This window comes from Adiantum capillus-veneris, chromosome 12 (assembly GCF_014529385.1).
Source record: "Adiantum capillus-veneris isolate H3 chromosome 12, ASM1452938v2, whole genome shotgun sequence".
Taxonomy (NCBI): domain Eukaryota; kingdom Viridiplantae; phylum Streptophyta; class Polypodiopsida; order Polypodiales; family Pteridaceae; genus Adiantum; species Adiantum capillus-veneris.
In genome coordinates this window covers 36922542-36949964 of record NC_140942.1, presented here as the reverse complement: position 1 = coordinate 36949964, position 27423 = coordinate 36922542, and the positions used below count along the sequence as shown (strand labels likewise).

General features: G+C 41.6%; 1 protein-coding gene across 3 annotated transcripts in view; it reads left to right on the top strand.

The window, feature by feature from the left end:
* LOC147445584 (uncharacterized) overlaps positions 1–10402 on the top strand; it is a 46455-nt gene extending 36053 nt beyond the window's left edge. For 2 of the 3 annotated variants that reach the window (XM_086525049.1, XM_086525048.1), the window contains exons 4-6: positions 8682–9197; positions 9275–9365; positions 9679–10402. In XM_086525049.1, coding sequence (XP_086381175.1) covers positions 8682–9197; positions 9275–9365; positions 9679–9765 — 694 coding nt within the window. In that variant the 3' untranslated portion in view covers positions 9766–10402. The remainder of the gene's footprint in view (positions 1–8681; positions 9198–9274; positions 9366–9678) is intronic. The other variant, XR_015189792.1, reaches the window with a different exon arrangement.
* Positions 10403–27423: the final 17021 nt, after the last annotated feature.

Below are 27423 nucleotides of genomic sequence, written 5' to 3'. Positions count from 1 at the left end.
CACAGCGGCAACTAACCGAGTCCCGAAGGCATCATCTTCAAGTTGCCCAATCATAAAGTCCTGCAGCAATAGAGGAGCATTTACATCGGCAGGAGGTACAGACAGACATGACCGTGAACTCTCGCTAACCTCAAACACTACAGGAATTTCTTGCCTGTCCTTCGAAGAGGAACCCTCTTCCATAATGCCCTTCCCTTTGTTAGCCATAGTGTAATAGCGCGTTCTTGTACTCTGTGTCTGCACCAAACCAACGGAGGCTCACTTCTTAAGGAAAAAGTTATTCTGTCCCCGCGACGGAAGCATGAGACCAGCCCGTAGGGCAATAGACGTAGGCTTTCGCCCGAAACTTTTCTTTAGACTTAGGACACAGACAAACTTTGCAAAAAAAACTGGAATTGATACTTCAAACACCCACAACTTGGAAGCTAGAGTGCTACCAAGGAGACACCGACACCTGTTGGCCCCAAAGACTGGTGCCCCTTTCGGTATTTCTTTATTGTCTTTACAAAGGGAATAAAACCTGTGATTTCCTACAAGCTGCCCGCGAATCCGGACTGAAAATGACCTGTTCTGGCCCGATTTCAGCAGCATAACCGTTCTAGGACGCTTCACAGACACTATCCCCACGCAAAAAGTGACTTTTCCGATGCATACGGACACTTTGCAAAACCTAGTGAGAATTTGCAGCACGCTGAATTCTCTGTTTTCTGCCCTGAATATGCGCCAGATCATTCGTAGAGCGGTCCCCTCGCGTCGTCAGACCTCCTGGGGTTATTAGGGACTGTTTAGGGCCGAAACCCTAAACCTGCAAAAATACACAGCAGGCTGTATTTCCCTGTTTTGGGCTCCGTTTCGCGAACCGGTCGCATCCGTGGCAAGTACTCAAGCTCCCGCATCTATAGGGCTACTTGCCCTTTGAATCGGACGAATTTTCACGCGTGAAATCTCTCCGAATTCACCTGTACTTGCGAGGGATTAGCTACTAATCCAGTACCTGTGCAAGAGGCTCTTGCTTCGGCAATCTCGCATAAACCCACACAACTGTACATAGGTCAAATGAAGAGCCCTCTTGTGGGGCATCACATAACTGCACGGAGGGGGAGAGAGAGAGAGCAGTGAATGTTGTGCAAGGCTTCAGTTCTTGCACTTCACTCTACATAGAGGGTAGGCAAGCACACAATAGCTTTGGTACCTGCAACAATCCACCGTACGGCTGAAAATGCAGCCCCACGTGAATGTTGTGCAAGGCTTCAGTTCTTGCACTTCACTGTACATAGGGGGTAGGCAAGTACACAATAGCTTTGGTACGTGCAACAATCCACCATACGGCTGAAAATGCAGCCCCACGTTTATTTCAACGCTTCTCTCTCTCTCTCAAGGTGGAAAATGCCCAAAAATGTGCCAAGTGGCACTCATGCATGGTTTTCCCGTTTTGTACCTTCTGGTCTAAAAATATCTCAACCGGTTGCTCAGTTGATTTAGTGGCAGAGTAATAAAATGTTTCTCTTGTCATCTGGAGCTAATGACATGAACAGATTTCATGGCCCAAAATAGCAGTTTCCTAAATTTTAGGAGATGCTTCCATTGGACTCTCACTGGTCATCTAACCATCTTTCACCATTGAGACTACGTCCAAAAATGCAATGTAGCCCAGTTCTCGGGTGATTTTCTCTTGGTGACCCCACCTTGGTACTGTGCCTTTATTGAGTTAATTTCCTAGTATCCACCAACTTGTTAAGTGCGGCGAGGGGACCTAGATGACTTTGAACTGAGCGTAGACACCCTTTTACTACTCGAATTCCAATGCCGACCAACCTCCCGTTTGCGGGTGAGACTACCGTTTCACACTGGCCATACAATGTCCGGCCATTTGCAACTTCAAAAAGAGGGTCTCAAAAATTAAATAAAAATCATCGGAAAGAAACCAACAACTAAGGTTAGCAGTTGGCATGTCCTCGTGACAGCAACACATGCACATTGCTGGGCAGCGGATTGGATAAAAGCAAGGGCGACGGTAGCGTGGGATGGGAGAGGGCAGGTGAGGCGGTGAGAGCAAGCTGGGGCAGCGGGAGTAGGCTGGTAAGCAGGTCGCGGGGGGAAGGGCAACAAGCGCGAAAGAGGGGAGGGGGTGAGGTTAGCGATGGTGTGCGATGCCCCAGCAACGAGTAGTGTGTTCCAATATTAGTTCATTTTGTGTGTCTTGAGAATAGACTATGGAGAATAAAGGCTAAAGCCTTAGGAGCATCTTGAAACCCTGAAAAGGTTTCAAACTTTACTGCCTATCCACCCTCTTTGAATTCCTTGGTCTTTTTACCCTTATCTTCGAGAAAATCATATTGATTGGCTCTGTAAAAGTGCTTCCTTTTTGAGTAAAACGTAAGGTCATCAGAGTTCGAACTCTCAAAAGAGGATGAATCCTCATCATAACTGCCACAAAAGTGTCGGTATTTGCTTTTCTTGGCCTTCTTCTTGTTCTTTCCCAATCTCTGGTTCTTTCGTCGTTTCTTGCCCTTTCTGTCCTCATCACTTGAGTCAGAAGAGGATGAGCTGTTCGAGCTGTCAGAAGAAGATGAGCACGAACTGGACAATCCTTCGAAGCGTACATGCTTCTTCTGTTTTCTTGCATTCACAAAAGCGGATTTTCGACCCAAATAACCAGGGTAGTCAGCTCCCTTTGCGTTTCTTCGGTTGGTTCTTCTTTGCCCCCAAAAGTTGGTTGACTCGTCTTTTGACACTGTCCTCAAGTTCATCTTTAGTAAACATCCGTGGGACAGGAGGTTTCTTGAGGGCTACCTTTATTGGGGAACCAATGGCTTTCTACCAGTGGGAATGTACTTCATCGATCGGGTGTCGGATAAAAAATTTGACATACTGGGGATCCTTTGCAAACTGAAGCATCTGCTTTGCACAATCATCAACCTGTTGTTGATGTTGCATCTCCATCAATTGATACTGTGTAGGCCGAGGTGTCCCGTACTCTTGATCTGTTGATCCATTCAAATCTCCCGTGTTACCTCCTGTGCCAGACGTGTGGGGAGGGTTTGTCTAATTTTTGTGGGATTCGTCGTTTGAATCTATGTGTGTTGCAGTAAGAGATGCTCTGAGAAAGTACAAGAGCTTCCAACCGGCAACCGTCCCAGCCGTCTATTCCAATCGAGGGAGTCTTCAGGAATATATATGGTCCAGCCATTTGACCCTGATCTACTGCAACCGCCTTTGCCAACGCCGTTGCTCCCACCACCATCGCCACCACGTTACAATGGTTGGAGCCTGTATGGATACCCTTATTATCCGTACCTGGGATATGCGCCTAACCAACCGAAAGATTTCAAGGACGACGGCTCTATGGTTTGGGGAACTATACAAAAGAATCCAAGATTTCTCGAGCAGCGGGACTTCTTAAAGATAATGCCATCCAATGGTGGAGTTCAATCGCGAGGCAACTGCATGCTCCAAGGACCTGGCAAGCTTTCAAGACAATATTTGCACGTCGTTATATGACTTCTCTCTTTGAAGTCCGGATCTTGGCAGAATGGGGCAACTTGAAAATGCTTGCCACAAAGACCATGGACGATTATAACCAAAGGTTTCTCGATGTCTACCTTCTGGTGTCCTTGTTTATGTTCATTTCCTTGGAGGACCAGTGCGAGCGATACACGATTGGACTACCATCATTGTTGCAAGAATATTGTTTATCCAAGCAAGTCTCAACCATGCAAGAACTTATGGAACATGCCGCGGTTGGCTACAAACTGATGAAGGGAAAGTTGGAGTTTACTAGAGAACCAACTCCGACCACCAACCAAAACTCTTGGCAACAACGAACAAATTCTCGAGAGTCTCGTGAAATTAAACCTCAAAGGCCTCGTTTGACACAAGGTCAACGAGAAACCCTTTTAGAAGAAGACTGATGTTTCGAATGTTTTTAAACAGGGCATACATTCACTACATGTCCTGAGCGAGCCTCGACGTCTTTAGAGAAACCTTGTGCTCCCACGGCAAAAAGATCCCCAGCGTCACCTCCAACTAAGAGAGCTAGACCCGCTATTGGACTAGTCCTTGATATCTATGGCATACGCCTTGAAACAAATGAATTGTGTCGAGCATATAGCAAAGTCAATGGCTTGAGAGCCCTTATTTTCTTTGACCCTGGAGCTACAAAGAACTTCATCCATCCAGAATTCTTGAAGCACATGCACTTTGGTTATGATGCAGAGGGTGAAGAAATTGAAGCCAAGCTAGCCACTGGGCAAACCCAAAACGTGGTACCGCTCATTGGTGCTCTTTCAGTGACTACCAAAGCTTATCATGCAAAAGCCGATTTCCACATTATGAAGTTGGGCAATTGTGACGTTTGCTTGGGCATGCCTTGGCACGACAAGAGTGACGCGACTCTCCACATTTGGAACCGAACCATTACCTTGATGCAGAAGGACAAGCCAATCTCTTCAAAGTTTCGTTGTCCGAACAAAAACCTGAATGAATTTTCTAGTTGTTTTGTAGTTAGATACTTTTGGACTCTGTTTGAGAAAGTATTGTTTGAAATGGATGGTATCTATTTTAAACCTTTCTTGTTGCCGATTTGACTGTTTGACTTTGGTTTTAATATGTGTTTCATTGATTGGCGATGTTACTCCCGAGTGGAGTATGAGAGATGAGGTTCAAAACAACGGAGATGGGATGTCACAGGTGAGCAGATTTATGCATAGCCCAGGGTCTACGCATTGGAAGGCAGTTAAGCGAATCTTTCACTACGTTAGTGGCACTATACATCTTGGTTTGTTTTATCCAAAGGGGGAATCATTGCCACCAGATTTACATGCTTTTTCGAAGTCGAATAGGGCTAGTTTCGATGACACACAAGTGTCCACTAGTGGTTTTTGTTTCATGCTCGGCAGCTCATGCATATCTTGGTTAAGCAAGAAGCAGCTTGGAGTGGCGACTTCTAGTTGGGAGGCTAAGTACAGGGTAGATTTCATAGCTACGGTTGGCTCAGACGCCTTTGGATTGACTTGGTACTGGAAAACTATCTGCCACCTCGATCTACACTGACAATCAAAGTGCTTTGGAAGTTGCGAGGAACCGAGTGTTCTATGCTCGCACAAAGCACATTGAGGTACATTATCATTATGTCAGGGAATGACTCTCTATAGGAGAGGTATATTATCATTATGTGAGGAAGAGACTCGCGACAGGAGAGATCAACTTGGCTTATGTGCCTATATAGAAAAACTTTGCTGATCGTTTACGAAGGCTTTGTCTCTTGAGAAGTTCGAAGCTTTTCGCAAAGTTTTGGGCTTACTCCTCTGTGGACTAATCACATACATGATCACCAACTCATGTTCACCACATCACTCCAAGGGGGGATTTGTTTCAACTACCTAGTGTTTATAGAGTGGTTTATACGTGGCTGAATTTAAATAGCTATTGTTGCGTATGTCTGTAGAGTCGTCAATCTCTGAATGCACATGTTGCATTAAGATTTATTTGAATTTTGGAAGTTGCACACATGGCTGCGCTAACAAAGAATTCCTGGAATCTTAAAAACAACTTTCTAAGATTTTAACACAGCTAAGTGTCATGAAACCCAAGCAACTTTATGGTTATTTTAATCACATGAAAATGCTCTGATGTTGTTTGTGTAATTTCTCACAGTTCCAATCATACACAATTAACCAGTAATTAACCATTACGCTCCAGCTATCCCAATTGTAATTAACCACATATAATAGGAGGGTGCCCAGTCTCGTAACATCCCACCCTTGGCCATGAAATATAACCATTGACTTGCTAAGATGGAGAAGGGAAAAGAGAGTACACGCATAGCATACCATAGCATAAGAGAGGGAGAGAGAGGAGTTGATATTGACATTTACACACACCTACCATAACAGTACACAAGGAAAGATAGGAGACAAATCTTACACACTCTTACACAAGAAGATGACACAGTGAAGCTCCATAGTTCAAAACATAGGTTACGAGAGGGGGAAGGGAAACACACAAGAATGGCCTAAAAATTGCAGTCCCAAACTCAACGGCACCTCTTGTGGAGTTTGGTAATTATTATTTGATATTACTTATTAGTGCCAAAAATTGGAGGCCCCTCTTTTACACTTAGTGCCACTTTAGTTTATGAGTGGAGCATATCACTGATTGCTTAGGGTGAGTTCTCACTATCCTATTTACGAAGCAGCCATAGTGGCTTATTGATAAAAGATCTAAAACAATGTGCAAATGTAAAATGGACGAGAGTTTATTTATTGCCGACGCATCTCTTGAACTCCCAGAATTCCAATCTACAAGTCATTAACTCACCATTAGTGAAAATAGAAAGGCAGCACAATAATTAACCATTACGCTCGAACTATCCCAATTGTAGTTAACCACATACAACAGGAGGGTGGCCAGTCTCATAACAAATATGATTTGAGAGCTTGTCATGGCTATGATACCATGTCAAAGGTGCAACGGAAAAGGGTGAATTTGGTGGTGATCTCGTCTGCACAACTGCGAGCAAACCTCTCGGGACCGAGGCACGGGTGCACAAAACACAAGGAAACTTGTTGAGTAGGGTGTCAGGTTAGAGAGAGAAGAGAGATCACAAGGAAACTGGAGAGAGAGAGAGAGAGAGAGAGAGAGAGAGAGAATCTAGTGCATAAAAACACTAGAGAGAGGAGAGAGAAACACCAAACATAACTCTAGAGAGAGAAAACGCTAGTGAGAGAATATGGCCCAAACATTGAAAGCTTTGCTCACTAATGATATACCAAAAGTTAAAAAAGGAGGGGGGGGAGGTTGTGTGTGTTGCATATATAGGGGAAACTCCAGTTTTCCCTACCTGCTGCTAAAACACCGCAACTTGGATAAATGACAACAAACTGCTGTGAAATGTGAAAACTCACTAAAAAGTGACCTACTGCACACATTTAGTAGCGTAACTACAGAACTCTAGAGATTCTGATCCCAAGGAACCCTAGGAACCGGAGTCCCACCTCATGCCAGCCTATCGGGTGGACAACACCATGGAATGCACCACCAAGAAAGTACATTTCCCTCAAGTACGGCCGAGCACAGTCGCAAAACAGTCTTCACTCTCTAATCTGCTCCTTAGAGATGCTAGAGCCACGAATCTGAAACTCTAACTTCTTGTGCATGAAATTGTTATGTTTTGGTTGTGTCTAGTATGTACGACGGGAAAGCGCCTCTCATTTGAAGAAGCACAAAGTTCAAAATTTTGGTTGGTTGCAGTGCAATTTGTGTATGATGTTATTGTGAACAATGGCACATGGTCTTTGTGTGACTCGCTTGAATGGCCATTGGTACGAAGTGGCTTATCAAGTTGAAACCTAACTGGAGATTATTTTGATGTCACACTCTATCAACAGGCTGTTAGTTGTCTCATCTATGTATGCATCACATAGTCACGAAGCCAAATGTTCAATATGCACTCTCACAGGTGAGTAGATTTATGCATAGCCTAGGGTCTATGCACTGGAAGGTAGTTAAGCGAATCTTTCACTACGTGAGTGGCACTATAGATCTTGGTTTGTTTTATCGAAAAAGGGAATCATTGCCGCCAGATTTACATGCTTTTTCGAACTCAAATAGGGCTAGTTGCTATGACACACAAGTGTCCACTAGCGGTTTTTGTTTCATGCTCGGCAGCTCATGCATATCTTGGTTAAGCAATAAGCAGCTTGCAATGGCGACTTCTAGTTGGGAGGCTGATTACATGGCAACTTTCATAGCTATGGTTGGCTTAGACGCCTTTGGATTGACTTGGGTGTTGGACAACTGTCTGCCACCACGATCTACACTAACAATCAAAGTGCTTTGGCAGTTGTGAGGAACCCATTGTTCTATGCTCGAGACTCGCGACAGGAGAGATCAACTTGGCTTGTGCGCCTATGTAGAAAAACTTTGCTGATCGTTTACAGAGGCTTTGTCTCTTGAGAAGTTCGAAGCTTTTCGCAAAGTTTTGGGCTTACTCCCCTGTGGACTAATCACATACATGATCACCAACTCATGTTCACCACATCAATCCTAAGGGGGGATTTTTTTCAACTACCTAGTGCTTATAGAGCGGTTTATATGTGTCTGAATTTAAATAGCTGTTGTTGCATATGTCTGTAGAGTCGTCAATCTGAACGCACATGTTGCACTAAGAGTTATTTGAATTTTGGAAGTTGCATACATGGCTGCGTTGACAAAGTATTCCTGGAACCTTAAAAACAACTTTCTAAGATTTTAACACAGCTAAGTGTCATGAAACCTAAGCAACTCTATGGTTATTTTATTCACATGAAAATGCTCTGATACTGTTTGTGTAATTTCTCACGGTTCCAATAGCACAGAATTCTTGTTGCTTAATCTAGAAAGCATGAATCTGTTTTTTTCGTGGTCTATACTCGGCATTGTAGATTTTCATGATACATGAATGTTGCTATGTCATTTCCTGGACCCGCCAAATATTATTTTGTGTAAACTGTTTTTCTTTGGAAGTTCTTCACCTTAATTTTAGCCAAAGGACATCATGTTGGAACTGAATGCCATGTACTGTTAGTGAATATTGCAGTAGATGTGTGCAAGAGAAGACTCTACTACCCTTAAAGCTATTCGAAGATTGATATGTCCTGTTTTGGTACCAAACTAGTGTTAAAGAAACCTTCTTTTTCCAGATTTATGGGGATGAAGGCAGCCCTAATTACAAATTCAGAAACTATAGCGAGACTGGGAGAAAGTCTTGGCTTTACAGTGACCAATGGTAAGGTGGGGTTAAGTTTCACAGAGCAATCAATTTGCGATGCCGCTCCACAACTGCCCACATTTGCAAATGTGGCACCAGAACTTCTTCAATTGCTCGGCTTGAGCACTTCAGAAAACTCCGATAATTTTGAACTTGTTTTGCTTCATGTGAGCGGTGGATCTAGCGATGGCGCTAGCAGAGAATACCTCAATTGGATTGATGCCATCATCGGTGAAGTCAGAGCTTTAATGCAGCCAGCGACCAAAGCAAATGACCATCTTTATCTTGCATTGGTCCTCAGTTATGCAACTGAGGCAGCTTCACAAGCTAATTTAGAGGGCAGGGAGCTCCAAAGCGCCCATTGGCATTCCCTTCCGACCAGTATAAGGTCAATTCGTCCCCAACAGACATACAAAATGAAAGATGGCAAGCCCATTGATGATGTGAGGTGAGTGAGGTGAATTTTGTTGTGTGGTAATTGAGTAACCTTTCCACTGAGATAGTGTGTTTTATGTTGACTTTTAGGGATCATCATCCAATGCTAGTCGTACATCAGATGGATGGGGTCACTCGACGAGATTTAGCCACATCCCTTGGTTTTGAAGAGTTCTGCAAGGTAATACTATTTGCCCATAAACCAAATTTTGCAGTTTTTAAAGGTTTAGTGTTTAGGGTTATGGATGGTGTCACTCGACGAGATTCAGTAATGTCCCTTGGTTTTGAAGAGTTCTGCAAGGTCTTACTATTTGCTTATAAATCAAATTTTACAGTTTTTTAAGGGTTTGGAGTTAGGGCATAATTGGTGTTATTGTTTCGATCGGATGTGTGTGCTTGACCTCGATTTCAATAAATGGTTCAAGTTGGGAGGTCTGTACATAAGCATAATTACAGATAGCTGGGATTTCATCTGTTTTTTCTCTCTTTTGCAGAATGGTTGCAACCTCACTATTCTTGCTGATAGGTTTCTGCATGAATTAGCTTTTAAGCTTTGGAAAGCTCCCAAGTATGGAGCATAATAGAGTCATGGAAGCATCCACTATGGTGCTACTGTAGGGAGAGAGTAAGGGCTGCGATATTCTTTTTGCAGATGTTATTGGCTGAGGTAATGTTTTAAGTAATAAAAGTAGGAGGCCACAGTAACTGTTTTAGGTAATGAGCTTTGAGACGGCAATTATTCACTCACAAATTATCAATGTATAGTTTTCCTTGAGGCTGCTTACACATGGGCTGCCCAAAGACGGGCAGTGGGTGCATAAGCCAGTATGGCGACTGCACGGCCCAAAACGACAGGCTCCGCAAATTTCGAATGGACATCACATTGGACAGTCCAGCTCCCCACCACCAAAAAGCAAGCGTTGAACCAATAGGGTAAGTGGATTTTGATGAACTTTGGCCCCAATCATAAATATACAAAAACTGTTGGGCAGCTCAAGGTGAAAACCACACCCACCCGTCCCCTGATGGGATGGGCAAGGAGGTTTATGGTGTGTATCCAGCCTTAGTGTCTGTGCCTTTCTTTCAAGAGATTGTTTGTGTTTGTTTTGTAAGTTATGAAAGAGTCACAATAGTTAGTATTTTATTCATAGAGTTCATATCACTATTGAGTGGATTGCACCATCTTCCCCGATATAATCTAACTCTGTTTGGTAGTTGTGTGATGATGGTTGGTGCAAGGGCCATTTCTTACTATGATGAATGCTTGTCTATATGGATGATAACCTCTATGTTGCCTTGTTGTAAGACCCAAGATGGTTTGAGTCCTTTGGTTTAATGTTAACACTAGCCTTGTACCCAATCAGAACACGGAAAAGTGTTTTCTTTAGGGTGTTAATGAGAAAGTTCATCATACTTTTTTGTGAAACTCATTGGAGATCTCTTTCATATGTCATGTTCTATGATACAAAGGGTAAATAAGGAAAATCTTTTTAGCATGGAATTCTTTTCTATCATCTGAGAATAATGCACTAAATGGAGGTCTTAATCAGCAAGCATCAAGCAACAATGTTATTTATTTTTACCAACAAGAAAAAAATCTACGTAGAAGGTTGAATACCATCTGAAAGGTATGCAAGTACAAAACTTTAATTTTCGAGCCAAGGAAAAATTAAATTTTATGATCTAAGATGCATCATTACTTTTTTTGGACAATGAATTCACAAGGAGAAAAACCAATTTTTAATTTCTAGATTCATGCGTGAAAATGCAGCCTATGAATGCTTATGTTATTTTTTGATTCCCATAAACATAAACATTATGGTGAAAAGGAAAAAAATTATATTACATGTCAAAGCATGCTTTAGAGTGCAAATATTTTGCATCACTTTTTTCATATCATCATATCGATTACTACAATTGTCTATCTATCGCAGATTTTAGGTAAGAGAAATGTACTTTGAGAAAGAATTGTGCCATTTCATTGCCACGTATCTTGAAGAACAATTATTTTGTATTGAAAAAAACAATGTAATGCATAAGGTATCTTATTAGTGCTAGTACAAAAACACATACTTAAAACCCAGCCTTGATGATAAGGAGATGTACCCAAGTTGGTTTCTCATTAAAAAACAAGCATTTATGGTTGTTTGAGGATCCAATTGTATGAGAGTTTTGTAATGAAGTAATGGAAACTCTTTGCATCATTTTCACTGTGATTAAATAGTGACAAGGATCGATATGATCTGTAGGCAAAGTAAAGGTGACTGCATGGTTTAATTACTTTGTGCAGAAGTGTTTGCTACACAAATAAAAGAGAAATAATGAGATGTTTTTGTGAAGCAACCATGTTAGATTTTTGCAAATGTAGCAAATTGGTAAACTTTAGATGATTGAAACAAGCATACTAAAAGTTTTGCATCCAAAAGAACCTTAGAATGTGAAATTGTGCTTGTTGAATCTTGCATGCATTTCTTGTAAGCATACAAACCACGCAACCAAGTGCTAGATGCCACAATTGAATCACCAAAACTAAGATCAAGCACAATATTTTTGTCATGCACAAAATTGACCATAGGACGTCTCACAAGTATAGATAGAAACAAAAAGTTCTTATTGATCAGAGGTCCACATAAAGCATGAGCAAGTGTGGAAGACTACCACTTGTATTAGTAAGCACAATCTTACCAAGTCCCTTAACTAGGGGAGAGGCACTATTGATATATATGATAATATTCTTGTGTGGGACTCTCAAGAGAAGTGAAAAAATCATGATGACACGTATCGTGGTTGGTTGCACCTCTCCCAAAGTACCAAACATGATCCATAACCTTTGCAAGACATGCAATGTTTGCTTCTTTCTTGCGATCCTCTTTAGACTTAAGCGTATGACACTTTGTAATTGTCTAAGCATTTGTCTTTTGATGCTAGAACTTCAACTTCTTCTTACCTTTATCATTAGACTACTACTACAAGCTTGTTACTCAAAGGAGCATTATAGCTAGGAACATTAGTATTGATCTTTTAAATAGCCTATTCAACAATGTATTAGTTAGCCACAAATGCCTATTCAACAATGTATTAGTTAGCCCTATTTTTTTGGATTGGGCCTTGCAGCAATACGGAGACAAGACTATCAAAAGTCATAGCATTACTCAAAGGCAAAAGTTTGATAAAAATCTAGCAATGCAACAAGAGCTATTTACACAAGGGAATTGGTAGAAATGACCTCATTGTTAGCAACTAATTGCTCCTTAAAATTTAAATCTCTAACAGAAATAGATTCATATCATCCTTCTCATCCTGCATAACCTTTCATTGTAACTCCTAATGTAGGGAAGTAATTTTTGTCTCATTCTGTTTAGGATTCAAAGAAGCTTGTCTAATCCATGCGTGGTTTGCTACGTTTTTGGGGCAAAGGTATAGAGTAATGGAACATCTAATAGAGAGTGTAATCAATACATGAGCCTATACTGCTACCATACATGTGGTAGTGATGTATGTGAGTGCACTTTGGGACTATCGGGGCACTTCCTTCCTCGCTAGGAGGTTTCTTTCCCCCGTGCATTGTATATACACCTATCACTCTAGACCTAAATTATCTTTCTATTTGCACACTAAGCGATATACTATATGTTGTGTGGTTGATGCCCTTTATGTACCAAGCATCAAAAAGAACCTTTGTATATATTTGCACTTCATGTACCAAGGACCAAAAAGAACCTTTTGTCTATATCTGCACTTGTAAGACTTGGTCTTGTTGTCAAATTTGTGGATGATATATGTACACTTCATGATCTCAATTATAGTGATGAAATTGTTCCACCTGGCATTTTGTGTCGTAATACTCACTTTGTATGATAAGTATGGGTAGAATTTTGTAAATGTAGTTATCTGTTCAAAGGTTATTTCAAATGTAAAACTTTGGCATGCACGTTTTGGGCATTTGAATTTTGCAAGTTTACTATGTTTACAGAAATCTAATATGGTTGCTTCTTTGCCGCCTCTTAAAGCACCTTCTAGGCATGTTTGTGAAAGCTATATTTTGGGTAAGATACAACCTTCAAAGTTTCCAAAGGGCGGTTCGGTAGGGCTACATATAGGTTATTGTCAAAATGGATGATGTGAAAGCATAAAGACCATGGAGAGAATGCACGAGAGAGAGAGAGAGAGAGAGAGAGAGAGAGAGAGAGAGAGTCTCTTGAACCAATCAACCTTGGCAATGAATAACTAATACTTCATACAATGGGGACAATGGGTTGCATATATACCCACCTAAGTAAATTGCCCTACCCAGATTTTGACAAATAAGTGAAATAAATATACGTAAAAGCCAAAATAAATATTGGGACACATTGGGCAGTTCACTTGAGATGCCATAACTTTAACATTTTCTCTTTGCAGCTCATAGTTGACACAAATAGTGAGACCAAATCGATGACGAACCTACCCCAATAGTTGATCAGTTTACTGGATACACCTCGGTTATGCTACTCTCAACTTTTTACCTTAAAAAATGCCATCCTAAGCATTGGTTTCCTTGTAGAAAATTGAACTGTAAACCACACTACGTCCAAGAATGCCCATTCATGAACTATTCAAATACTCCGAGATAATGAACTTTGAAACATATCCTATCCATAGTTTTACCAACAACAATGGATTGGTGCACTCATCCATAGTGTTTTAGATACATCTGATTGGTTACCTACCAGATGCATGTGCCTTGAACTTCGACCCACGGGTTCAAACATCGGTAACTTAAACTCAAACACAAGGGTCCAAATTATTTCCCTGGAGCATCGGTTGCCCCTCTTTGCCACTCTCAAGCTGAAGCTAGTGGTGGTAACTGCTTCTTGACTAGAAATCTAGCATCGTGGCCACTGTGGTCGCCACCACATGTGCCATGAAGATATCCTCTATCAAATCTTTATCACCGTTATCTCTGCTAGCTTGCCTTTGCCTTTGTCCTTTTGTGACTTTCTGCTTTTGGCTTTGGCTTTGCATTCCTAATCCAAACAAAGTGTCGTGTCACATTTATAAGAATGGTTGTCAGACCTCGTGGGTATTGAGATAGATAACTGAGTACTTGTACTACCGTCCTTGTCAAGCTTGCCTTTTTTTGTGTCCTCTAGCGAACTCGTGCATTTGCCTTTGGCTTCACATTCTTGAGCCAAACAACTTGATGGCTTCCTCGAGAACTTTGATCCTACATATGCCAGTAACTAACTACTGGTCACTATCCATAGCCAATGGTTGGTCTTGGTTCATTGGGGATGGAACTTTGTTGAAGGGTCTCCAAGGAGGAGGTCAAAATACTATCCAAAGGGATCTTTCACCCAACTTTCCAAAATGCTTTCAATAGCGTCTTCCATCGCCGTGCTTGAATGACCACCAAATTGGCAAGTAAAGGGATCCTCCATCGGGTAACGTATGAAAAGATTGTGCACAAAGCTATTCGAAAACAGGCGCTTCATCCCAACGATTAGCATTAGGGAAATTTTAAGGTCTCTTTTTTGCCTTTTAATGTTTAGAGAGAGACTGCTATATAATAAAATAAGCCAAGCATGCGAAACTTTCTAAGGAAATAGAGCGGAAAAATTAGGGAAGAGGGATAAATGTACAATTTGACCGAAGAGATTGCATTCAACATGGCCAACGCGTTTCGACCATTATTGGTCTCATCAGGGCATAAAATACAATCTCTTATTGGGTTTATATAGGAAAGGGGGATGGGGGGGTTGGCTTTGGAGTTAACCATGGGTAGGTAGAGCACAGATAAATGTGTAAGGACTTTAGTTATTGAGGGTTTCTTTCAAGAAACTGATATGATGGGTTTCTCAAATTCATAAATTGAAAGTGGAAGTTTGTAGTTTTCAGGGTAAAGATAGTGACTACTACAAACTTTCAAGAGTGAGGTACCATAAATTGAAAGTGAGTTTGTAGTTTTTCAAGGTCAAGAGGGTGAGTGCTACCAAAAAAAATTATTGCAAAGGGAGGCTCTTTCAAAAATTGAAGGAAGAATTTTGGCTTCAAATATTGGGGCCATTGTAGGGGGAAGAAATCTAGGTCCATAGGTTAATGACTTAATAAAACCAAAGTTTAACAAGATTGAAATTATGGGGGTTGGGGTGCTTGGAAACTATGCTTATAAAAAATCTAGGCATGATTTGGATCTCAGAGGCTCAGTGTAATTGGAAGGGGGTTATATCAAGGGTTGTTTTGGATTGATCTGCTTGTTAAAGGTTTGATGATGAAAATTATGGGGGTTGGGGTGCTTGAGAACTATGCTATAAAAAATTCTAGGCATGATTTGGACCTCAGAGGCTCAGTTTAATTGGAAGGAGGTTATATCAAGGGTTGTTTTGGATTGATCTGCGTGATAAAGGTTTGATGATGATAATTAATTGCAATAGGAAGTTTAAAAATTAAGGATAGAAAATCCAACAATAATGGGATCCTAAAGATGTGGAATCTTGCAAAAGATGTTGACTTTGGGATGGTTTCCATGTTACTAAATTGGCTCAGGTATGGCATGCCCTCATGTGAGAGAGAGAGAGAGAGAGAGAGAGAGAGAGAGACATTCAAATCATCACCAAGTTTTGCAAGGTTCTGAAGGAGCTCCGGGTATCTCGATCTTGACTTTGGTTATATGGAGGAAAATAAAGGGTTAAGTGAATGATGTAGAGCCAGATCTCAATGCATTGGGTTGAGTAGCTTTGCGACATGAGCAAGGGAAAAGGTTGGGTTTTGAGACGAGGTTCAACAAGAGGAATAGGTTCTACAACAATGTTGCAAAGGCAATTAGATGGAGTTCATTAATTTCTGATATGGGATAGGTTGGGGGTTTGGAAAAGAATCTTCAAAATAGATTGTGGCAACTAGGTTTTATGAATAGTATCAAACCTAGTGTTGGAAAAACGTAGTTGAAGAAGACTAAGTATGGGCCATCGACAAGATTTGGGCTACACATCATTACTCAAGCATTGAAGGAGACAAGTGATAGCTTAATAAGAGAGGAGAGGAGTGTGGTCTCAAGGTTTAGCAACAACAGATGCATTGGGCTAGCAACAAGATTTGGGCTACACATCATTACTCAAGCATTGAAGGAGACACGTGATAACTTAATAAGAGAGGAGGGGCAGCAACAGATGCATGTGGTTGCTTCTGCAATCTTAGAGCTCTTCATAGTCCATTTAACCTTGGGACCAAACTGGCGCTAGGGTTGGGGTGTTGTACCTCATTGCAAAAAATCTTAAACAAGAACACATCCTGTGCGCATGCGAGGGGTGCCAAAGTAAGGGCATAGAGATGACTAATCTTGATGCTTCAGCGGTTCAAGCCATTTCTTAGGGAAACAAGAGAGATTGTAGTGGGTTGGGTTATGGGCCATGCAAATTTTCTTTAGAAAAGGTGAAGGTCATGTAGCCGTGTAGCCATGCCTCGTGTTCAAGCCATTTATGCTGGGAAACCCGGGAGATGATAGAGAGTGGGGCTATGTACCATGTAAATGTTCTTTATAACAAAGACAAAGGTGAAAGCCACCATGCCTTATGTTTACCCAAGAGTTCGACATGTTCAATTGAGTTTTTAATTTGATAGGTGATCTAAGAATGAGGCAATGGAGCATGGGTGGGTGTAGAACCAAAGTAGTAGTGTCAAGGCTATGACAAAAACATTAGTGGAAATGGTTGCAAAACTGTCAGCCAAGATAATGGAATGGGGCAAAGAAAATTGGCACCAAAGGACTATGTATAGGGACAAAGGCATGGCTGTGTGGAGAAGCCAAGGTATATTGATGAAGTCTTCACAACATTTATTATTAAAATAACGGGCACTTACAAAGAGTGTTTTCCAGCGAAGTTGGGTGCGACAACTAGTAGAGAGAAGATAGAGTTGTCGGCACTGACATAAGGAAGGTGAAGGTGTTGAAGGTCTCATAAGTGGCACATGGTGCACAAGGTTTTGAGGAGACTATCTTCATGATTGCAAGGTCGCTCGGTGGTGGCTATGAGATGATGAGGCTTGTATTGGTTTGAAGGCTACATCCGATAAAGATTTGGGTTACCAAGGTCATGCCATTGAGCAACAGGTAAGCAGTACCAATGGTCAGAGATGTAATAGCGAGGGTCATTGATGCTAAAGAAGGTGTCAAGAGATGTTGTAGCATGGTTTGATGATGCTAAGGGAGCTATTAGGACTGGGATCAGGTATTAATTAGTTAAAAGATTGTCGATCATGGTATGGGTCACCAAGGAATTCACATCAGCTGAGAACGAATAGTATTGGCACATGACTAGTAGAATGTGGTGTCACGCTAGGGCAAGATATGAAAGCTTGGGGTAAAGCTTGGAAAGTGCAAGATATAGGGCTTCCAACCTATCTTCCAAAGCTTGGCGGGGTACAAGATCAAGAGGAGCCACATTCGTTTGCAAGCGATCAAGAATTGTCTTGACCATTCAACATTCAAACTAAGCTACCAACATTTAGAACAATTAGAATAAGCTACCTCGGTTTTCTACATTTATAGCACCCATGCTTGTATTGCTAAACTGACAAACAAAACGTTTGTTGCTTGATGAGCCTTGGAAGTGGTTTACCAAGGGGCTATCCTCATAAACAATCAGTAGGTAGTTATTGGGTGTAATAACATGCCAGTTCTGTGATGATTACATCTGTAGTGGTAGTGCAAGGAGCACAAGGAGGGGAGCACTAGGAAAAGCAGATAAAATTATTGAAGGCCAGTAGGGGGCAACATCAAAAGGTGGGCAAGATGATGGTATGCATTGGAGTGTGCCAACTGAGGGTGTTTACTTTGAAAAAGGAAGGGGGGTACAGGTATTGGTTTTGTGTGGGGGTAGAACTACAGTGTCTTGCCTGGTTTGTCTCTTTTGTTAAGAGGGCAACGATGCTAGAATCATCCAGCCGAGTGTCTTCCATAGATAATGTATTACATTTACATTATCACATAGTCATGTCCTATGAATCTAATGGTTCAGAGTTGGATAATCAAGTCCCATCAATGGAGAGAACAACTTGCATTTCCATCTCATTAGGAAAAATATATTCCATATGTGTAACAACAAGGTACCAACAAGGAAGTATCTGTTGTAGATAGGTTGCGGTAGATATTGGGGACTCTAACAAGTCTGAACAATTGAGTATGACATATAGTGGAATAAAGGGAGCTCACCAGATGAGCTAGTTGTAAACCCTTCAACCTTAAAGATTGGGTATAGTAGGGTGAGTGGTTTTAAGGCCTTGAAGATAAGCCAATGATATTTGAAGAAGAGTAGCAGAAATTGTTCAGGCTTAGGAATTGAGACCAAGTTCAAGTAGAGAGCATGTACAAAGAATTTCAAGGGTAGCCGCTAGAGCAAAGGAGGAATTAGGTGGCCGAAACCTGTAGCATTCCCACAGATCCAAGGGCAAGGAGGATTTGTCAATGTAGAAACTAGGATGGTGAGTGCCGCATGGAGCAGAGCTATAAGGCAAGAGAGCCAAGCTTGGGTAATATCAAGGAAACAGGGGCACATTGCTGAAAGTAACAGTGGAGGTTACTCCCAGAAACAAGGAGAGCATATCTGGAGGGCGTCATTGGAGAGCTTTGACAGATGGTAAGGGAACCTTGGCACATGATCAAGTGGGAGATGGCTGAAGTAAACCAAAGTTTGGCATACTAGTGTGGCTTTGACTGATGGCGAAAACAGAGCTAAAGTCGACAGATTTGTAAATGTGGCATAGTGTCGGCTTCCTGGCGAGGTTAAACCACAGGACACGGACCTGGGAGAAGGCCCCCAAGGTAAAGTGTTGCAAAGCACACAAGTTGAAGTGGATGTTGTTGTAGGAGTTGACTCGCCCATTCCCTATTGAATGCGGAATCTGTTGTAACAGACGGGGGCTTGCTGAGAACGCAGAGAGAGAACGTGACCCTGTTGCACCCAAGGGTGCTATCAAGCAGGGCTATGGAGAAGGTACTGAAGGGGATGATTGGCACAATAGGTGTAGGGATTTTGCGAGGGTAGCTGAAAGGGGATCTCAGTCATTCAGAAGCTAGTGGTGGTAACTGCTTCTTGACTAGAAATCTAGCATCGTGGCCACTGTGGTCGCCACCACATGTGCCATGAAGATATCCTCTATCAAATCTTTATCACCGTTATCTCTGCTAGCTTGCCTTTTCCTTTGTCCTTTTGTGAGTTTCTGCTTTTGGCTTTGGCTTTGCATTCCTAATCCAAACAAAGTGTCGTGTCACATTTATAAGAATGGTTGTCAGACCTCGTGGGTATTGAGATAGATAACTGAGTACTTGTACTACCGTCCTTGTCAAGCTTGCCTTTTTTTGTGTCCTCTAGCGAACTCGTGCATTTGCCTTTGGCTTCACATTCTTGAGCCAAACAACTTGATGGCTTCCTCGAGAACTTTGATCCTACATATGCCAGTAACTAACTACTGGTCACTATCCATAGCCAATGGTTGGTCTTGGTTCATTGGGGATGGAACTTTGTTGAAGGATCTCCAAGGAGGAGGTCAAAATACTATCCAAAGGGATCTTTCACCCAACTTTCCAAAATGCTTTCAATAGCGTCTTCCATCGCCGTGCTTGAATGACCACCAAACTGGCAAGTAAAGGGATCCTCCATCGGGTAACGTATGAAAAGATTGTGCACAAAGCTATTCGAAAACAGGCGCTTCATCCCAACGATTAGCATTAGGGAAATTTTAAGGTCTCTTTTTTGCCTTTTAATGTTTAGAGAGAGACTGCTCTAAGCCAATGAGGGGAGGAATCTTCATTACGGAATCTTCTTTTTGGAAATTGCATTTGATTTTCTAAAATAAATTTTCTTTGAGCCACGATTTGAGGTAAATTTCAAGTACATGTTCCTTTTACCTCATAAAGGTCTCTTTTACCGACTTAGAAGATTTTTTAAATCTTCTCACGGTCTTCTTTTCCCTCCTTTTCTTATCCCTGTTCGTCTCACCTCCCCTTCCCTCCTCTTCCTGATGTCCTCTCTTCACCTTTATTTGCTTTGCATCTTATTCTCCTCAAGCAATGGAGTTTACCCGATCCGAACGCCCTACCACATCCATTGAATCCATCACCACTTATGCCACATTAAATTAGCACAACCAATGGATCCCAATATCTGTAACCAAGGGTAGTTGGATTATAATGCAACAAAGCACGAGAAGAAGAGCCTCATCCAAGAACCCATTCTTATCATGCTCAATGAACACTTGGCAACATTAAAGATAAGAACCAAGTGCTCATTGTACCAAGAGAGGTAGGACTTACACAATCAGGAGATAGATTTACCTTCAACCTTTTCTTTTCAGATAGTTGGACAGAAGTTATGTAGATAATAGTTTCTTTTATTATGGAGAAATTTCTTGTGTGACTTTTTCTTACTTTTCCTATTTATTATTATAGATTGCAGGTCCCCAGGAGGATTGAGAATAAAATTTTATGCCAAGAAGTGCCAAAAGGGATAGTACATCTTCTTTCAAGCTAAATCTTGCAAAAGCCTGCTAAAACCTATGCAAATTGTATCAAACTGGCATTTTGTACAAATGTTGGTTGTCTCTTCTTGTTGCAAACTGACATTTTGTACATTTCCATATCAATGACAAATGACATTTTGTTCAGATGTCTCCATTTTTATTTGATTTAGTTGAGATGTCTTATCTTGGTTGATATCAATGTCATAAATCTTGTATACCTTCACAACACTATAAATGGGCCAACCCCGTTTAGGTTTGTCATCCTTTCTCCTCTTCCTCTTCTTGTGAGCAATAGGTTAAGAGATATGGGTAAGGATTTTGGCTCCTCTTCCCCATTTCTTGTGTGCAAGAAGGACAAGGGAAAAGGGGAAAAGCTCATGAACAAGAGAAGGAAGAGGTAGAAGACCCTGAGCTAGTTTTCATTATTTCCACTTACTTGAAAGAACTTCCACCATGGTCGGAAGAGTTCTTACGTCCTTCTGGGGTAGGGATGGAGGATAGCATGAATTATGGATTGGAACTTGACATGTTGTTGTCAACACAATTGGACAGTGAAAAACATGCAGAGACAAATGCAAGGGCTACCACAATTGTAGCAAAAACTAAAACACTATATTGGGAGCTACACCAGAGATGAAGTCAATGAAAGTTGTAAAATTTACATCATACTCTCAAGGAGAGAATTTGTAATGTTTTCTCTATGAGTATATAATGTTCTCAAGTAGAGAGTAGGTCGAGTAGAATATGTACTCCTTTGCTATTTACAAAATTTTGCTTCACAAAACACTTTTGGGGGTTCTGGGAGTCCTAGGACTTTTATTGTGCTAGCCTCCTCTGTTTTCCTTGACTTTTCCTTGGTGTATTGGGCTTCTTTCTTCTTGCCCTCCTTAGGCTCTGTGTCCTTGGCTATCTTTCTCTATTTCTCATCCTCCTTGGGCTTACCTTCCTCCTTGCACTTTGATTCTTCAAATTTCTGCTTCTTCTACCCCTTTTTGGAATGTGTTTGTGTTTTTCTGGTGCTCTTTCTGGGGGCAACATGCTTCTTTGCCATCTTTGGAATCTCCTTGGGATTCTCTTTCTTCTTTGGAATCTCGTTGGGATTCTCTTTCTTTGGAGCCTCCTTGGGCTTCTTTTCCTCTCTGTCTTTGCTCTGTTTTCTGGATCCTCCTTGATCTCTATGGTGCTTGGCCTCTTCCTTTGGCTTCTTTGGCCCTTTGGAGGCTTTGGTGCTTCTGTGACCAGTGGTATCTAGACACTGACCATATATCTAATCAACTTTTCCCTTACCCACCAGACATGGTTGTCGGTGTAGCAATTCCTATTGATCTAGAAAAAAAAGATTAGTGTGTTAAGCTTACCTTAATAGTAATAGCTTACCCAATTTATATGGTCAAATGCTTACCCTAATAGTCTTTTCTGGGTTGCAATATATGTAGTTAACCACTAGCTTGGTATTTGTTATCACTCTCCATCCACATTAGAAAGCCTCCTCCTGCAAGGGTGGCTACACAAACAGAAGGGGCAAAATAAATACACAATTTTAAGCTCAATTTACTTACAACCTAACAGCATCGTACTTTCACATTTAAGATTTGCATGTCATCCATGAGCTTTGTGATAGGAGGACATTGCTCAATTGCCTCTATTAGCCTTCAGGTAGCCCTATTTGGAAAGATCCAAAGCATTGTTCCAAAATAATTGAAGCAGGAGCACTGACTAAAGTATTGGGCTGTTACGCTTACAACCTAGTCATTCCATGGTGGCCTTCAAGAGATTTTATCAGATATATCAGTTGCTATAAGACTCCATTGAGAGCTGTGACAAGACCACTGGATATTGTCAAAATCCTCTAATATGAAAATTGAAAAATAACATAGGGTTGCACTAGAGTGTACTTCTCACGGTAGGGGCAGAGAAGGAGTTCACAACTCTCAAAATCTATAATGGCTGGCGAGTTCCTTGTGTCATATCAGACCTCAAATAGTGAGAGATGGTTGGGTCAACCATGTCTAGGCCGTCTCGTAGGTGATAGGGTGTCCATGAGCCATGAGGGTTAACACAGATGCATGACCAAATATGCTACACCGAATACATTATTTTCACGTAGAGAGGACACAAATATGAAAAAATATCAAAAGGGTTATTATGTCGTCACTATGGGAAAACAGTGTAGTCAAACATGTATCTGACTATACTGTTTTTGCATAGCGACGACATGGCTTGAAAAAAAATTGTGAGACAAAATTTACGAAGAAAGTGTTAATATTACAAAATCAACAACCAGAAAGTCATTTTGTAAGAGATTGGAAACTAGTACATGCAACTCTTTGTTAAGATGTCAAGCTCAACATGTACTACTCTTGGATGACTATCACCGACAGTCACCATCATTAGAGCGCCTTGGTGGATACACATATCTTTGCCAGTGATACTACAGTTGGACTACACCGAGTTGGTCTACCTACCGAAGTGATGACACACTTATCTACTCACCTCCATCACTAACGATTTATACTAGACCATTGTACTAGTTTCCCTTTTATGTTATAGTTTTCCTTATGTTCTGTAGACCTCTTTGTTAGGAAATATGACGTAGCTAAATAGATATTTGAGTAGATTACTTAATGGAGAGAGATAGATTTCACACACAAGAGATTATAGAGTGGAGAGAGAGAGAGAGAGTACACACGATATACGTGGTTCACCCAATGTGGGCTACGTCCACGGGAAAGCAGCCACTCAATGGCTTTAGTACTTCAAAACAAGAAGTAGTTTACAAAGGGATTATATCCTTAATGGAGCTCCTGCCTTGCTTCACTCTCACCACCTCACACTCACCTTGTTGCATCAACTTCACACACTATGAAATGTGTGTAGAAATGGCCTCCTTTTATAGGCCAAAAGGGATGCCCTCTCTTATGAGAGGCAGCCATGTGTAGCCGCCCTTGTGTGAATAAGTCCAAATCGGACCCTCCAATCCGCCCATGTGTGGCCGCCCTTGTGTAGACAAATCCGCTTTTGAATTCGGTCATCAGCCATTGAGTTCAGCCATTGGCCGCCAGCCATTGACTTCCGACCACCGGCCACCGGCCATTGACTACCGGCCAACCGACCGGTCATATTCCGACCACTTTTCGGCCGCCGTCTGGCCATAATATTCCAGCGAGGAAAAACAAATCTCGGGGGCTTCCGCCCCCGAGGCCCTTAAAGTTGCCCCTGAATTTTGGCCCCGGCGAGTGATTTTCCTTCACGCACGATGGCTTCTCCTCATAATGGGGGCCTTACAAATGTGCGCTTTTACCACAGAAAATTACAAGGGGTAAATCAGGCTCCATACTTAACAATCTCCCACTTGGAAACTGATCTCCAAACCAAACCTGTGATTGCTTTCCATCGTGGCTTCTTATCCTTGAATTCCGATTGAAGATGAGCAAAAGCTCAACTTCTCCTTGTTGGCCACCTTTGTAAACATGTCTGCAAGATTTTCACTTGTATGCACCTTTCCCAACTTAAGTTGTCCCTCTTCCAAAAGAGTGCGTATGAAGTGATATCTCACCTCAATGTGCTTTCTCCTTGAATGAAAGGCCGATTTCTTCGCAAGATGGATAGCGCTTTGGCTATCATTGTACAAGACACAATTGTCTTGTTTGAATCCAAGCTCTTCTAAGAATCTGTGAAGCCACAGAATTTCTTTGCTTGCCTCCGTCATTGCTACATACTCTTCTTCCGTGGTAGAAAGTGAAACCACTTTCTGCAGCTTTGAAGCCCAGCTTACTGTTGTGCCTCCAACTGTGAACACATAGCCAGTAGTGCTCCTTCGAGTATCTTTGTCACATGCCATATCTGCATCAGCATACCCTTCTAGAAAAATATCAGTTCCTCCAAAATACAAAGCATTTGTTGTTGTCCCTTTTAGATACCGAAGTATCCACTTCACAGCTTGCCAATGCTCTTTACCTGGGTTGTCCATGAACCTACTCACAACTCCCACTGCATGTGCAATGTCTGGCCTTGTCCAAACCATAGCATACATTAGAGAACCTACCGCTGCAGCATATGGAACTTTAGACATATAGGCTATCTCCTCTTGTGTCTTTGGACACATATCCTTTGTTAGTTTAAACTGACCAGCCAAAGGTTTAGAAACTGGTTTTGCATTTTGCATTGCAAACCTTTCTAGTACCTTCTTGATGTAATCTTCTTGAGATAGCTTTATTGTCTTCTTTGTCCTGTCCCTTGATATTTTCATACCAAGTATCCTCTTTGCAGCACCTAAATCTTTCATTGAAAAAGATTTAGACAGCTCCTCTTTTAGGTCTTTGATGTCCAGCATGTTAGCACTTGCAATCAACATGTCATCAACATACAACATTCAGATGATGAATTTTCCATCTCCCAAATTCTTCGTGTAGACGAAGTGATCCGAGTTGCATCTTGTGAATCCATGATCCAACATCCATTGATCAAACTTCAAGTACCATTGTCTTGATGCTTGCTTTAAACCATACAAGCTCTTCTTTAATCTGCAAACCATTTTCTCCTTACCTTTTACTTCATACCCCTTTGGTTGAAGATTGTAGATTTCCTCCTCTAAGTCACCGTGAGGGAATGCTGTATTTACATCCATTTGCTCGAGATTTAGATCATGAGAAGCCACAAGGCTTGAGACAAGCCTAATTGAGTTCATTTTTACAACAGGAGAATACTTCATGGAAGTCAATACCTTTCTTTTGAGAAAAACCTTTTACCACAAGCCTAGACTTGTACCTTTTCTTCCTTCACCTTGTACACCCATTTGTTTTGAAGTGCCCGCTTACCTTTAGGCAACTCAACCAATTCCCATGTTTGGTTGTGATGTAGTGAGTCCATCTCCACTTGCATGCTCTTCGTCCATTCTTCTTTGGATTCATGTTGCATAGCTTCTTCGTATGATTCCGGCTCTCCAGAATCTGAGATCAAGAGATGGTTGAAGGAAGGAACAAACCTTTCTAGAGGTCTACTTGCTCTTGTAGATCTTCGGAGAATAGGTTGAGGCTTCTCATTTGGTTGACGTTGTTGCACATTGTCACCGTTTGTAGTCCTTGAGTCTTCACCGTCCTCAAGCTCCATGTACTCATCACCTGTTTCTTTTGTTTGATTTCTTTCCAAGTAATCTTTGTACATATTTTGTTCGCTAAAAATTACATCCCTACTCCTTAAGATTTTACCATCTTCAGGATTCCATAGGCGATACCCAAAGTCACCTTCTCCATAGCCAATGAAGAAACACTTTTTGGACTTTGAATCTAGCTTTGATCTTAGGCTTCTCTCTATGTGCATGAAAGCCTCACACCCAAACACTTTGAGAAATGCATAATTCACTGGTTTACGTATCCATGCCTCTTCTGGAACTCCCCCATCCAATGCCGTTGAGGGTGACCGATTGATTAAGTACACAGATGTACTTACAGCTTCTGCCCAAAGCTCAAGTGGTAGTCTTGCATATAGCCGTATGCTTCGTGCTCGCTCCATGATTGTCCTGTTCATCCTTTCCGAAATCCCATTTTGTTGAGGTGTCCTTGGGGTTGTCCTTTGCCTCCGAATGCCATTGCTAGCACAAAAAATTTCAAAAGCTTGGCTGCAATATTCGCCTCCATTATCGGATTTGAGGCATTTAACCTTGGTACATGTTTCATTCTCCACAAAGGCTTTCCACCTTTGAAATATGGAAAACACATCGGACTTATTCTTCATGACATAAACCCATGTTTTTCTAGTCGCATCGTCTATGAATGTTACATAGTACAATGAGCCACCAAGTGATGGTGTACTTGCAGGACCCCAAACATCAGTATGAACCATCTCAAGTTTTTTTTTTTCCTTTCATTTTCTGATTTTTGAAATTTTACCCTCTTTTGTTTACCATAAACAGAATCTTCACACAACTCTAAGTCCACTTCTTTCAAACCTGGTAGAAGCTTCTTTGTTTGAAGGATTTGCATTCCTTTGGCACTCATATGCCCAAGCCGGTAGTGCCACACCGCACTGTCAACTTCTGTAGTTGTTGCACAAGCTGAAGGTTGCGTGCTCATAGTACACAAGTAAAGTGTACCGACCTTTTCTCCCTTGGCAACCACCAAAGATCCCTTTGAGATCTTCCACCGGTTGTTTCCAAATGCAATGTTGTGACCTTCATCGTCCAATTGTCCTGTAGAGATCAAATTTTTGCGAAGAGAAGGAACATGCCTAACATCTTTAAGCTTCCATTCATTTTCGTTAGCAGTTTTGACAGAAACTGTACCTTTGCGACAATCTCACAAGCTTCATCATCTCCCAAGTATACATACCCAAAATTACCTTTGGTGTAGTCTTGCAAATGTTGCTTGTGTGGTGTCGCATGGAATGAAGCCCCGGAATCTACTATCCAGGAATTAGACACATTGTCTAAAGAGAGAATTAGAGCATCTTGCTCTACTTTACCGGCCACATTGGCCTCCAATGTTGGCTTGTTGTCTTGAGACTCTATCTCCTTCTTCTTCTTGGACCAGCAATCCTTCTTGACGTGGCCCTTCTTGCCGTAGTTCCAACATTCAAGAACTGACTTTGTGCGTGACTTGCTCCGCCTTGAGCGATCATGACCCTTTTGGTTTTTTAGCCTCTCCTTAGGCCTTCCTCTTGTTTCCACTGACAGTGCAGCACTTGATGATTCTCCTATGCTTCTCCTTCGTATTTCCTTGCTTAGGAGAACACCCACAACATCATCA